Genomic DNA, 15,670 nt, shown 5'->3' with positions numbered 1-15,670 from the left:
TTCTTGATTGGATTATTTGTTCTTTGGGTGTTGAGTTTGCTAAGTTCTTTATAGATTCTGGACACTAGTCCTTTATCTGATATGTCGTTTGCAAATATCTTCTCCCATTCTGTCAGTTGTCTTTTGATTTTGTTAACTGTTTCCTTTTACAGCATCCTTTTTTGATTAAAATTCTTCACAGTGTAGGGATAGAGGGTACATACCACAATATCATAAAAGCCACTGATGAAAAACCCAGAGTGAATATCATTCTCCGTGGGGAAAAACTGAGAACTTATTCCCTAAGTCAGGAACATGGCAGGACTATCCACTATCACCATTGCTATTCAACATAGTATTAGAAGTCCTAGCCTCAGAAATCAGACAACAAAATGAAATCAAAGGCATCTGAATCAATTTAGCAAAGAAGTCATGCTCTCACTCTTTGCTGATGATATGATACTTTATGTGGAAAACGTAAAAGACTCCACTCCAAAACTGCTAGAACTCATACAAAAATTCAGTAAAGTATCTGGATGTAAAATCAATGCATGGAAATCAGTTGCATTTCTATACACCAACAATAAGACAGAAAAAAATGAAATTAAGGAATCAATCCCCTTTAACATTGCATACAAAACCATAAGATACCTAGGAATAAATCTAACCAAAGAGGCAAAGAATCTGTACTCAGAAAACTATAGAATATTCATGAAAGAAACTGAGGAAGACACAAACAAATGGAAAAACATTCTATGCTCATGGATTAGAAGAGCAAATATTGTGAAAATGTCTCTTCTACCTAGAGCAATCTACATATTTAATGCAATCCCTATCAAAATACCATCAAGTTTTTTCAAAGAAATGGAATTAATAATCCCCAAATGCATGTAGAATCAGAAAAGACCCTGAATAGCCAGAGGAATGTTGAAAAAGAAAAGCAAAGCTGGTGATATCCCAATTCCAGACTTCAAGATCTATTACAAAGCTGTAATCATGAAGACAGAGTGGTGCTGGCACAAAAACAGACACGTAGATCAATGGAACAAAATAGAGAGCCCAGAAATGAACCCTTAACTCTACGGTCAACTAATCTTCAACAAAGCAGGAAAGAATGTCCAATGGAAAAAAGATAGTCTCTTCAAGAAACGATGTTGGAAAAATTGGACAACCACATGCAGAAGAATGAAACTGGACCATTCCCTTACATCATACACAAAAATAGACTCAAAATAGATGAGCAACCTCAATGTGAGACAAGAATCCATCAAAACCCTTGAGGAGAACACAGGCAGCAACCTCTTCAACTGAAGCCGCAGCAATTTCTTCCTAGAAACATCGCCAAAGGCAAGGGAAGCAAGGGCAAAAATGAACTATTGGGACTTCATCAAGATCAAAAGCTTTTGCACAGCAGAGGAAACAGTCAACAAAACCAAAAGATAGATTGAGATAGATTGAGAAAAGATATTTGTAAATGACATATCAGATAAAGGGCTAGTATCCAAACTCTATAAAGAATGTATCAAATTCAACACCCAAAGAATAATCCAATCAAGAAATGCACAGAAGACATGAACAGACATTTCTTCAAATAGCCAACAGACACATGAAAAAATGCTCAACATTCCTCCACATGAGGGAAGTACAAATCAAAACTACAATGAGATACCACCTCACACCAGTCAGAATGGGTAAAATTAACAGGTCAAGAAAAGACAGATGGTGAGCATGCAGGGAAAGGGGAACCCTCCTACACTATTGGTGGGAATGCAAGCTGGTGCAGCCACTCTGGAAAACAGTGTGGAGGTTCCTCAAAAAGTTGGGAATAGAGATACCCTACAATCCAGGAATTGCACTACTGGGTATCTGCCCCAGAGATACAAATGTAATGATCCAAAGGGGCATGTATACCTGAATGTTTATAGCAGCAGTGTCCATAATAGCCAAACTATGGAAAGAGCCCAGATGTCCATCTACAGATGAATTGGTAAAGAAGATGTGGTATATAGACACAATGGGATACTATGCAGCCATCAAAAAACCCTGAAGTCTTGCCATTTGCAAAGGCGTAGCTGGAACTAGAGGATATTATGTTAAGCAAAATAAGATAATCAAAGAAAGACAATTGGCATACAATCTCACTGATTTGTGGAATTTGAGAAACAAGGCAGAGGATTTAAGGGAAGAGAGGAAAAGATGAAATAAGATGAAACCGGAGAGGGAGACAAAAGATAAGAGTCTTAATCTAAGGAAACAAACTGAGGGTTGCTAGAGTTAAGGGGTGGGGGGAAGGGTAGGGGTTGGGTGATAGCCATTGGGGAAGGAATGTGTTGTGGTGAGTGCTGTGAATTGTGTAAGACTGATGAATCACAGACCTGAAACAAATACATTATATGTTAATTTAAAAAATGGGTGGGGGGGGGGAGATAGCAGTGAAGAATTGGTGATTTTTTTCTATAAAGGGCCAAAGAGTAAGTATGTTGGGCTTTGCAGGCCCTATGGTTTTGTTGTAGCTACTTCACTCCACCCTCACAGCTGGAAAGCAGCCCAGATGATAGGTAAAAGATTGAGCAATGTGTGTACTGAACATTCAGTCCAAGAGTGGGGAGAAGCTCAAGCAGACATCCAGGAGGCATGCGTGCTCTCCATTGCTGGCCCTCTCCCGAGTCTTTCCGCTCTGTGCAGCGCTCTTTTCTGGTACTCAGCCCTATGAACTCAGCCCTATGAACTCTGGTACTCAGCCCTTGGGGCTGTTGGCTTCCCCAGTTCCCCACTCTGCTTTCTCAACTCTGGGAGACCCCTGGGATCTGCTTGGGTCCCTCCTCCCTTGGTGGCCTGGAAACTCTCTCCAGGCAGTAAACTGGGACAATGACTAGGCTCGCCTTGTTTTTCTCCTCTCAGGGCTGACTCTACTACACTGTCTACTGTTGAAGTTCTAAAAATTTCTTAGATATGTTTTCCTTTTGTAAATTTGTTTAAGGTGAGAGGGTAAAATTGGTCCTATTACTCCATCCTGGTTAAGATGTTTCATTGTTGGGATTTAAAATTGATCTCCTATTATTGAGTCTTTCCTCTTAAGAACATGGGGTATTAATTCAGACCTTCTTTTAATTTCTCCAGTGGCTTTGTGGTCTTCCACATTCACTTAGCTGTCGCATATAAAGGCCCTTATAGAGGCTCCTTCATTTTTTTTCCTTAGCATCTTATTTAGACCCTGTAGCAATATAGAGATAGAATCTAAATAAGACCCTGGGGTTTCTGCTTCTACAAGTATCTCCTAGACCCATCCTCTTCCCCCTACGTGCAGATCAGTAGAGGGCCTGTGACTTGACCTTTGTTCATTCCAGCTGACTCTTTCATGACGGTAGAGCGGGGTGGGCGGCTCTGGACTGGGGCCTGGGCTGGTGCTTGGGAAAACCCTAGAAGCACTCCTCATGGGACCCCAAGGTAGAAACTGAGTTAGAAGTGTACCCGGGTAGCTCAGTTGTTAAGTGTCTGCCTTTGGCTCAGGTCGTGATGCCAGGGTCCTGGGATTGAGCCCCATGTTGGGGTCCCTGCTCTCTGGGGAGCCTGCTTCTCCCTTTCCTACACCCCCTGCTTGTGTTCCTTCTCTCGCTGTCTCTGTCAACACATAAGTAAATAATTAATTAAATAAATTTAAAAAATCTTTAAAAAAAGAAACTGACTTAGAGTGGGTTCATTTTGGCATGGCTTGGCTGAAGCTTTTTTCTACTTTTTTTTTTTTTTTTTTAAAGTAGGTTCCACACCCAGTGCAGAGCCCATTGTGCGGCTTGCCCTCATGACCCTGAGATCAAGACTTGAGCTGAAAACGATCATCAGACACTTAACTGACTGAGCCACCCGGACTACATGCTTTTTTCTACTTTTATCTACCCTTGGGCATGGATGTGCTCTGAGAAGTAAAGCCTAAAGATTGAATTATACGTCTTTCTGTATCTGGTTGTGGGGTCACTCTACCTTCTTTGTACTCTGGGCCTCTTTGTTGATGGTTACTAATATGCAGAAAAAATAACCTCCAGTAATATCTCTGGGATAAACATGCATTTGTGGGCTAGTTAGGGAAGTTGGGGATGTTGTGTTGTAAACACCAAGCAAGGAATTTAGAAGCAAACTTGGAACACAATTCCTTTCTAAGTTGAGAACTACCTGTTTTTATGAAATCCATCTCTTGTCATAATGACAGTAATAAAATGAGGAGACCTTAACTGACTACAGTTGACACTAGATGGGTAAACACCCATCCTATGTAATGAGCTGGTTAATTATAGCTGTGCCCTGTTTATAAACCTTCGATTAATCTCTTCAGAGTATATAACTCCATCACCCACAATGTCTCATGGCATCTGAGCAGGACTTTTCAGAGGCCAGACTCCTCCATTAACTCAAACTAATGTCTAAAGAATCAAAGCGCTAGGTGGAAGTTAGCTTACTTTTATTCACCCTCCTCTTTATATAAGGTAGCAATCATGACCTTTATATAAGGTAGCGATCACCTTATATAAAGCGTCAGAGAAATGAAGCTAATAAAAGTGACAGGGAGGAGATCTTCGAGTATTTCACAGAACTCACATCACTTCCACTCTATACTTGGCAAAACAATTATACATACGTATGTACCACCCAGCTTTCTAGAATGTGGGTGTATTCAGACTTCCCGAAGCGGTGAGTTCCATGGACTTGAACACTGGTCCACGCTCTGACCTCTCTCTGCATTGGTAAAAACAATGTCACTCTCATAAAACGCAATAAACCAAGACACTCTGGCAAGGCAACTCAGCCCAAGTGTGGATGCCGGCTCAGCTGCTCGGGCTCACCTGCAGAACGACGGGTCGGCACCCTGATGCACACTGGCATCACTGGCCGAGCTTCTTGGTAGAACCATCCCCACTCGGACGGAGTAAATCAGGAGCTGTGGTCTGGGCCCCGGACACTGCTGTTTTAAGTTCTGCTGGTCACCCTTATGTGATGCCCAGCTTGAGAGCCGCTGCTTCCACATGAGAATGGTGGTGGCCATGGAGCCAATAGTTAACACTTGAAGCATTCATGCAGAGTAGATTTTAATTCATTATATAAAGTGGTAGTGAACTTTTTGGTCTTCCCAAGGAGGTTGCTAAGTATGGAAAACTTGCCTCTTTCTCTCTTATTTAGCTTATAAGGTGATGTGTCTGTGAGACCGAAAGGAGAGAGAGGGAGGAGAGGGGAGAGAGAATGAGAGAGACGGGGAGAGCAGCATAGCTCCGTAATGTCTCAATTTGTCTTCTCCCTGTGGCCACATCCTTTCTCAGGTCATCATCTCTCCAGTCCTGCTCCCCTCTCCCTACCTTCTAGCAGCTCTGATCCCAGTCTTCCTCTCGAACGTGTCCCTCCTTTCATCATCCCCTTTAGTGGCACCCTGTCCAGAGGAAAACTCAGCATCCTCCTCTGGGCACCAAGGGCCTTTCATGACTAGTCTGGAGAGAGTCGTTCTTCAACCAAATGGCCCTGAGTGAGCACTGTTGTCTCTGGCTTCTCATCTTTGAGCGGTCGGTTTGCACCTCACCCCAACCGGCCGGAAGTTCCCTCTCAAGGCTCTTCCTCTGAGTAAAACCTTAGTTCTTTCCACCTTCCACTTCGTACCCACCCCCAGCTCTTCACTGTTTTTGCACCAGAGCAAAACCCAAATAATCCTACCACAGGTCTGGTAGAGGGGAGCTCAAAAAAACACAATGTGCAAGTGAATAAATTTCATTTCTTGCAGTAGCAAAATTGTAAGTCTGTCTTCTGTATTAGATTGTGAGCTCTCTCTAAGTGCAGTGGGTAACACAGTATATGTAGTAGAGACAGCAAAGCTTTTGGAGGTGGATTTGGGTTGCAAATGCTGCCCGAGATTTAAGAGCTGTAGGGTGTTGGGGAGGTCTGTTTCCTTGGCTATAAAATGAGTTGATTCCCTGAAGGTTGTGATGATTAGACATGGCGTGTGTCGTGTCAGCTACACAGCAGCTGACCAGAAACTTAACTCACAATTTACCAGGTGCACTGCAAAATCCACAAAGCTTGTCTTTTGGATTATATGCTTCCAAATGGTCACGATTCTATGCAAGTTACATGTTGGTTAGAAGATCTGAAAACACTCCTCTCTCCCACCTTCGTTCTCGGGCATATTGTAACCATGACCTTATTGAATCCCCCCAAAATGGCCCTCAGAATTATTACTCCCACTGAAGGCAAGAAAACTGGAGTAATGGGAAGTTCATGGCCATCCTTTCACAAGGCTGCCTGGGCTCTTCAGACCCCTGTCTACTGACCTTAAGTGCAGGTCCAGGCTTGAACCTTGATTCCACATGGCACTCACCTTCAGCCTGGGGACTGCCTGCTTTGAAATTTAACCCCTTACTTTTTACAACTGGAAATTCAACACTCCAAAGATGATTATTTTGTGGGCAAAACTAAGGTATTATTTTCATTTAAAAAATGAAAACCATTCTTTACTGAGTGCTTTCAGCCTCTCAGCATGGGCGTGCCCAGCAGCTGGCTGCCACGGCCTCTTGGAGCCTTGGTTCCTTCCTTTCTAACTCGGGAATAAGACTGGCACCTGCCTTATATGCGTATGAGGATTAAAGGAGTTGATCTGTGAGCTCCTAGCATGCGTGGGACGGGCACAGCGTGTGGCGGGGCTCAGCCTCTGTCCTCACGAGCATCTCCGCCATGTGGGCCATCAGGCTCGGAGCCCTACCTACCACACCGGGCCTTTAGGAAGTCCCTCCAGGTGCTCTGTTACAGGAAAGAAGAACACAAAACATTCACTTCTTAATGCCTCTTGGCTAACTTGAGAACTCTAATTAAAAAAAAAAAAAGGCACTTTAAAGACAAATAAAAAGTAACTTTATTGACTGCTAATCTTACCATGAAATGCCTATAAGAAATCATTACAAAATACTGCAGTTTTCTTTTACACACTTTTGGTATCATCCTGATATGATGATCCTTTCACAGAAAGGATTATTTACAGTTTATGTAGATATAAAGCTCATTGTTGCAAATACAAATGTAGACGTAGAGAGGCCATATGTACCAAACAGGTATACCAACCAGCAATACTATTAACAAATGCAGAATAAATTACAGCTTCATATGTTTCTTTTCCTTTTTTTTTTTTATTGTTTAAAACAATTTCCAAATACAAAATGTCAGTAACCAAAATGGATTTTCATATACATATATATAATTCTGCTGCAAACAGTGGATCAAAAAGCAAAAAAGTTCCTTAGCATGTTTCATTTTTGAAAACCCACAAGACTATTCATAAACCCAATTAGAAAGAGGGTGTGCAAAACCACCAACAATGCTGGCAAAACCCTGAAGACCTGATTCTGGTTGAAGTACAGAGAAAAAAGAAAGCACTACATACTTAATTGAAGATGCTTTTGTCTTGATGTTTGCAAGAAATGCTATGAGCTAAGGAAATGCACCACATTATGATCTGGGTTCTTTTCAGTTAAACCTCCCAGGATGTGTCTCTGAGGCATCTATACGAAATGGTGGATAATTCAATGACTTACTTGTGAGTGAAGCAGTCAGTAGCTGATCCTTCTACCCTTTCGTACAGAAGACTGAGACCCTTTTGTACATTCAGATATCTGAAACTTTGGTTCTTTTAGAACTTTTGATAAACACAAAATAATTTCATGACTATAGAACTCTACAGAACTTGTGTTCCTTTCTCAGTGTTGGGTAAAACTGATCTGCCTGGGCTTGGAGGGCACACACTGCCCAGTGGGTGTGCAAGGGGCGGCACAAAGGCGGGGCTGGCCCGTGTTCTCCACACGTTCATCATACCAACTCCCACCCATGCGGAACACTGCATTTTCTGCTGTACCCGAAATCTATTTCTTTGTTACCTGAAAACTTAATCTTGTATAAAAATATGACTGTTTCTTTAGAAAATAATATGTTTTTTTTTTTAAGAAAACCTGGCAGATAGAAAAAATGGTATATCAAAATATGGTAAACAAATGTTGTAAAATACGAAATCATTACAAACATCTCATAGAAAGACACGTTGTGCTAAAGTTCTCTCCCGAAGTGCGAACAACATCGTTACTATACATCTAAAGGTTATTAACAGATTCACTCTCCTGGACCTGGTTTCATTCTCTATCTTAACAGCAGTGGCAGTAACTGTCTTAGAAATGGCCCTCTCTCAAACACTAACATTTTCTGTACACTTAAACTTCGAAATTAACAGACACCCTCTGCAGCTGTGGTTTTAAACCCCAATGCGTATTAGCTCCATTTGGAGAGCTTAAAAGGAAAAGGCAAGGGCGCCTGGAACTTGCCGCAACAGACTGAGTTTATTTGCCTGAAGTGGGACCCAGACATTGTCACTTTTTCTTAAAGCTCCCCAAATAATTCTATTGTGCAACCAGGGCTGAGAATCACAGCAAAAGACCCGTGAGAAAACAGTCATTCTTAACTTGACATATATTAACTGATTGTCTGTAGGTATCATTCATTCAGCAACACATTCTCCATGGTCAACAAGAAAGACCATGTACACTAAAACAGTCCTGGAAGCCAAGAAGAGTTAGTAAGCTTTAAACACATATAAACACACGCAATCTCCGGTATTTATATATGTATAACATATACGTACAGTTATGGTATTTTGGTTAAGCAGAAACTAGCATTACCATAATTGGTTCTTGATTAAAACAAAACACCAAGCACAAACATTTTCTAAGACATTTCCATAGTTTTAACAGAAACTCGTTTTGTAAACGCCACAAAATGCACACAGACATGAACACCACTGATCAGTTTTTCTGAGGAGAAACTCTGCTGGGTCCTAGAGCTTTCTGGGAGAGCAGGAAGAGGACAATGGCACCGAGCAGGCGTGAAGGGGTCACAAGGCATCAAAGCACACAGAGCCTTCTGGTTATTGCTTCATTCCCGTCTTCTGGACCTAGGCTGTGCTTCTGTTACATCCATGTCTTTGGCTTGCTAGAACTACAGGATTTTGACCACTTTGTTAGTGTTCACTTTGGGACAGCCCCGGAGAGGCGGCAATGGCTACGCACTAGACAAAGGTCTCTCCATTAAAAGGAGAGACTCTTCTCTCCTCCCTCAAACCACGTGTGTGAGGGACTGACCAAAAAAAATAAAAATTACAAGCAAACAAATAAATCTAACAACATCTTCCACATGATTTAAAAAAATGTGATGTCATGTAATCAAACGAAGAAACAAAAACGAGGAACAAACACCACGACTCAATGTTCTGAAGGCCTGGTAACCAGTAAAGCACATTTCCTTCCAAAGGATCATGAACTTCTGGGCACTGGTCTTGGTGTACATTCTCTGTAGTTCTTTTATCTCTGTGTGATACTTAAAGTGCAGTTGTCCCAAGGCTTTTATTTCCATCGCAAGTATCATCAAGAAAGAGCTATATGTTCTGGGGTGAAGAAAATCTGGCACAATTCCATGGCTTTCCAGCCTCCAGCAAACAGCAGGCTGCCCGTGGAGCCAGCTGCGTGCCAATGTACTCTATACAACGAACTCTGGAACTTCATCATGAGTGAGATCCAGAGAAAAGTACTTGCTGGTTCTTTTGACTGGAAAAGCATCTTGGATGTTGACACACTGCTGAGCCAAGCAGCTATTGCAGTACAGGCCTTCCTCATCCAGTTCATGGCCGCACCCAAAAGTGTAGCTCTGAGCAGTGTCTTGACACAGACCTGCGATGCGCAGGAAGTCTTTCTGATAAAGTCGGATGTCATCCAGGCTCAAGCTATGTCGATCAGTGGAGGTCTTTGGTTTCCGACATATAGTCTGCAGAATAAGGGAAGGTGAGAACAACTTTAAGAGTATAGACCAAAGTGAAAGGTTAGCAATATTTTCCCTTGTAAAGAGAGAGCTGCAAAGTCTTAGAAGGTTATGGAATCTTTGTATGTTGGAAAGTGATTTCCAGTCTGAGGTTTCAGGGCCGCTGAGGCCCTGTGGGGAAAATGTCACAGCCACTAGTAACAGCAACAAACATTCACCAAGCCCTTAGGTGCAAGGCCCTGACTGTTCAGTCTTCCCATCAGCCAATGGCCTGAGGTCAGTGCCATTATTCTCCCTGTTTTACAGATGAATAATCTAAGGCAAAGGAAGTAAATCCAACAGGAACCAACTGTCTCTACATCTCAGAAGTCAAGCAATGGTCTTGAAATGGGACTGGATAGGTAAAGATAGGGCCCAATTGTTTTTTCCCACTAGAATATGACAATTCAGTATGGTAACATTTTCATGCTGAGGCCTGTTATTATTTTAATAAGAAGTGGGGAAATGATGGGGCACCTGGGTGGCTCAGTGGGTTAAGCCTCTGCCTTTGGCTCAGGTCATAATCCCAGGGTCCTGGGATCGAGCCCCACATCGGGCTCTCTGCTCTCCAGGGAGCCTGCTTCCTCCTCTCTCTCTGCCTGCCTCTCTGCCTACTTATGATCTCTGTCAGATAAATAAAGAAAAAATCTTAAAAAAAAAAAAAAAAAGAAGTGGGGAAATGAACCCATTATTATTCAAGAAACACAACTTAAAGAAGTGTTTTTTTTTTTTTTTTTTAAAAAACTAGAATTCTTGGATAGAAAAATAATACAAAGTACGGAGAAGGCTGGGAGGCAGGAGTCGGGTCCCAAACACTGTCAACGGTGTTCTGCCAAATACTTCATACAGCAGGCAGCAGACTTCTAGAACTCATTATCCTAACAAGTGCTACTGGCTGAAAATATAAATAGGTTAAAAAGTGGTTCAGATAATTACATGAATGGAAGATGCTTAATGGGTGATGGAAGGAAACAAGGCATCATTCCTCTCAACTCAAGAGCTGCTTGAAAATGCACAAGCCAACCTTGTCAGAATAAGTGCTCACGTTTTACTAAAGGCTAAAGTGCTGGGAAAAAGAACAGGGTATGAACCCAAAAACATTTTATTAGGAACTACCACCTCCGGGCACCCTCTGAAGATGCCAATCGGCTGTACTCAGGCAGGCCTCCTGGGGACCGCCAGGGTCTCCCACACAGAATGTGTTAGGTCCTCTCGGCAGGCACACAGGGGTGCTCCTGCCTTGTAGCTGTGAAGCCCGAGCTGGGCCCCACGGACATTTCTGTACCGTCAGACCTAACACCGGGGGCAGAACTGGGGGACGAACCCAGGCGGCATGACCCTGGAGCTCATAATCATCATGCTACACATACTGCTTTAGAAATGACTCAAAAACATTTAATAAGACAGCAGGTGCGCATTAAGGCTACTTAAATGAGACAGACGGAGAAAAGGGAAGAGAGAACCATACACAGAAGACAAAAAAAAAAAAAAAAAAAGAATTTAAAAAAAGACGGAGACAGTCCGAGAGAGAGAGGCATAAAGAGGAGAGCAAGAGAATGCTCAGGAAGAAGATGTGAGAATCAGTTATAGAATAAACCCGGATACTGCAACCAGGAGTTTCAGAGTGCTTTATCTTCTGATATGTTAACAGTGTAGCCAGTGACCACAGGGTATCAAACAGCCTCACTCAGCATACTTTGAAAATCCAATCTGGATGGAAAAATCAGGGTGTGGAAACACTTCTGCCACAACACTCCTCACGAGAAAATCCTTCTCCCAGTTGTTGAGGTCAATAAATACACACACACACACACATATACACACACAGTTAACCAGAAGTCTATAGAGGCTTCCCAGCTATAAGTGTGAAACAAAGTACCTAATTTATCTGAATGAAAATCAACTCAAAGATGAATGGAACAAGCAAATAAAATGGACATAGCTTTCAACAAAACTGGAATATCCCTATTAAGAATCATTTCCTGAAAGTTTTTAATTTTTGCCCATTTATATTAATAGAACAGTGAGTTCTATTTCAAGTTTTCTATAACTTCAGTACCCAATTTAAATTTTCCAATTCCTTCTGTACCTGCGGAAGAGAATCAGTGCTCTGGCCGCGAAGCTTGACGACGGTTTCTGAGGAGCTGGAGGTGGAAGAACCGATTTCTTTCACAATCAACCCTAAAGTAAAACACAGGGAAAAAAATAGTAAAACCAATGAAGACTTCTTATTAGTCATACCTCTTGCCACATATCTGACATATACGAACATCAAGATCAAAAGGTCAAATATTGGCTGTGACTGAATAATCTGTTACTCTTCCGTGGTGTGCGACCAGGATGGAACACATTCTGTCTCTTGTCTTACAGCAAACAGGGAGGAGAAGGTTAGAGGACAGGGAGGAGTTTAGAGCCCTTTCTTTCTTCTTCTTCTTCTTCTTTTTTTTTTTTTTAAGTATTTTATTTATTTATTTGACAGAGAGAGACACAGGGAGAGAGGGAACACAAGCAGAGGGAGTGCAAAAGGGAGAAGCAAGCAGGGAGCCTGATGTGGGGCTCGATGTCAGGACCCTGAGATCATGACCTGAGCTGAAGGCAGAGGCTTAACAACTAAGCCACCCAGGCACCACTAGAGCCTGAATTTTCTAAACAACAACTTCTAATTAAGGTATTTATGAAGTCAGTGGCAAAAAGAAAGACCGTAGGTGAAAAAGCAGTTTATTGCCTAAAGTTCCCTCATGTTCCATAGAGCACGAAGTCTGAACTTAACCCCAGGTGAACCACGACATGGCCTTCTATGTTTGCTTCCCCTTAGATGTGCGGCAGTTTTGTGGGGGCTCTGACCACATGGATCTGGGATGGAACTCGGGCCAGATGAGTCATTACTGTGATTACTGTGTCTGCTGGCCAGTGACATGGCCTCCCTGTGTCGTAGTCTCCTCCTATAAAGGGCTGAAAGCAGCATTTAACCCACAGAGTTTAACAATAACTGAAGAGCAAATGCATGGAAAGGGCAAAGGGTTGGACCTGCCTGCGGGACACACTCAACTCACAGGACCTTCTTGGGCTGATAGGGGCCCTGTGGCACTTGCTTCCTGCAGCAAATCCAACTGGCAGGGGCCACAAATGGGAGGTCATCCTGAACACTTGGTTCTGGATCTCTGAGAGCAATAGGGCTCCTAATCTTCTAATATTTGGAAGCAGAAATTCAAAGCTGAAACTTCCCTCTGTGGCTGTGGTATGTGAGTGAAACGTCAGAAATTAATGTTTCAGAAGATAAAGCTGCTAACAAGAACTGGAGATGGGAGTGAAGATGATCACTGACATTTTTCTTGCAGATCAATGAAGCAAGTCAGTCAAACCCCAGGTCCTCAAAGGTGAATGATTTCTTAGGTAAAGTACGTTTCCACCTTATAAAAAAAGAACCTTGAGTAATGTGATTTTTATTTAGCTACTGTTAATTACCTCAGAAATGGCCTTTTGTGTTCTATCTTTTAATTCTTTAGAAATGACTCATAAGTGACTAGTATAGGCCTTGCATATATTAAGTGTTTGATAATTAGTTCAACTGAAACACGAAAGGAAGACATTCTTGGTTTACATGTAGACAGAAACTCTCAGGTAGATACTTACATCTTGAGGGTGATACAGACTGCTTTGTAGGGGGTCTTTCTCTAGAATATCCTTATATTTTAAAAAGCTTCAACTTTTAAAAAAATTTTTACTTATTCATTTGAGAGACAGCCAGAGAGAGCACAAGCGGAGACAGAGGCAGAAGCACACTCCTTGATAAGCCGGGCACCCGAAGTTGGGCTTGGTCCCAGGACCTGGGGATCATGACCTGAGCCAAAGGCAGACCATCTGAGCCACCCAGGCACCCCAAAGCTTTAAACTTTTAATAAATCCTCACAGAAAGATGTAGACTGGTGCACTAGGACCTGGAATGGATCCTTCTGGATTTCCTGGTAAATGTGCTCTTGGCCCTTATGCCTGTAAATAATCTGCTTCTAAACCCAGACTCTGCGGTAGATAAATCAGCATCAAGTCTGGGGCTCAGAACACTAAACTGACATTGCCCAGACTTCCACCACTACTCAATGTGAGCTCCACATTTTAAAAACAACGTTTAAATGCTCAAATTGTAGAGAATTTGGAAAAGTAGGATGACCCAAGAAATAAAATAAGATCCTCTGTAACCCCATCATCCAGAGAAAAGGCTATTTTTATGTATTTTTTCATATATATACACACATTTTTATAATTTGAGATCTTACTGTTAAAACAATTTGTGTTGTTTTTCTTGCCTTTCTCATATGATTAAATATCCTTTGAAAATCTCATTAGTTAATAGTTGTACAATATTCCACCATATGGACAGAATAAACTTTTCACTGTTACCTGTTGAGGTTTTCTCCTTTTCTTTACTATTATAAATAATATTTCGAGAAGTGCTTTCATATATAAACCTTTTTAAACAACTATCTAATCTATACTTTATTTCTATTTAAAATTACAAAACCTGGGTGCCCGGGTGGCTTAGTCAGTTAAGCATCTGCCTTCGGCTCAGGTCATGAACCCGGAGTCCTGGGATCGAGTCCCACATCAGGCTCCCTGCTCCACGGGGAACCTGCTTCTCCCTCTGCCTCTAGATCTCTCTGTGTCTCTCATGAATAAATAAATAAAATCTTGAAAAAAATACGATAATTATAAAACATCATAAAAGTTAAATTTAGAAATATATAAATAAAAAGCATAACACTGTTTCCCTCCCACCGCCTCTTCCCACCGACACTTTGGTGTCTATTGGTTAGAGAGTTTTCTTTCCACACACACACACACATGCACAAACCGAGAGCATGCACCTATAATATGCATACAATTTTAAGTTTATATTTAATGTATATTAAAATGTATTTATAAGGAAAAATGTCTATTTAATAAAGCAAATGGGCAAAAAAGCCAAAAAGGGTCAAGTGTGGCACAAGAAGTCTAATTACAGGACTAGGGCAAGCAGCCTGATGATTCTGTGTTGTTTCGGCAGAGGGATTCTCTGTAACCGCTGTCAGGCCTTATCCTGGCAGAACATCAGGGGGCCACGGTTCTGCTAGGTCAGCAGGTAAAATTCTGCAATAAAGGAGCCTCATGCTCTTTTGATTAAATGCCAGGATGAGGGGGCCCTGCATGCTGGCCTTGTTCATCTCTGATTCCCAGCACCTGTTGCAGCAGGGAGACCCACTATCAGGGACCATGGGTCTTGACCGAGCAATCGCAGGTCATCCCTGTTGTCAACAGGGTATCTCACTCAAAGCTTGACACAGCTGAGCCATAAGCCCCCACGCTGTGTCCCCACTGCTGATTCCGAACGTGTGGTTTTGTATGGATCGGAAACCAAGGCATGAAATGTGACAAGAGCCATTAGGGTAGACTGATGCTTAAAAACAAAACCCACAGTGCTGGTGTCTTTTTAGGGTAACATCTTTTACTTCATAGAAATAGTTTTTATATAAACCTAGATTAGGGTTCCAGTGAATGTGTGTTCTCTAACAGAATTAATTGAATACGGAATTTAGTAAGTGTCTTTTTATGTCTACCTTTTTTGACACTTTTTCCTCCAGACTCCTACAGCCAGGATGATCTAGAGTGGGGGAAAACAAAACAAACCCAGAGACCTGTTTCTAGAAACCCTGTTTCTAGGTGCAAGCATTTGTCCCCCTCATGGACAGGGTTTCCCATCTGTAGAAAGGTTTCTGAGGCCCCTTCTAGAAGTATTACAGGAGCCTCTGATTATCATTTAAAACAACAAAACAAATCAACAACAAGAGGAAACTGT

At 42.0% G+C, this 15,670-nt stretch overlaps 1 protein-coding gene across 5 annotated transcripts in view; it reads right to left on the bottom strand.

The window, feature by feature from the left end:
- Window positions 1–6,844: 6,844 nt before the first annotated feature.
- The window catches only part of FRMD6 (FERM domain containing 6), a 74,943-nt gene continuing 66,117 nt past the window's right edge, over window positions 6,845–15,670 (bottom strand). For all 5 annotated transcript variants that reach the window (XM_059373193.1, XM_059373192.1, XM_059373196.1 and 2 more), the window contains exons 13-14: window positions 11,930–12,021; window positions 6,845–9,807 (exon numbers count right to left, since the gene is read on the bottom strand). In XM_059373193.1, the coding sequence (XP_059229176.1) occupies window positions 9,523–9,807; window positions 11,930–12,021 (377 nt within the window). In that variant the 3' untranslated portion in view covers window positions 6,845–9,522. The remainder of the gene's footprint in view (window positions 9,808–11,929; window positions 12,022–15,670) is intronic.

Source organism: Mustela nigripes, chromosome 13 (assembly GCF_022355385.1).
Source record: "Mustela nigripes isolate SB6536 chromosome 13, MUSNIG.SB6536, whole genome shotgun sequence".
Taxonomy (NCBI): Eukaryota; Metazoa; Chordata; class Mammalia; order Carnivora; family Mustelidae; genus Mustela; species Mustela nigripes.
Note: the sequence above shows the minus strand (reverse complement) of the source record. Positions and strands in the feature narration are given on the sequence as shown.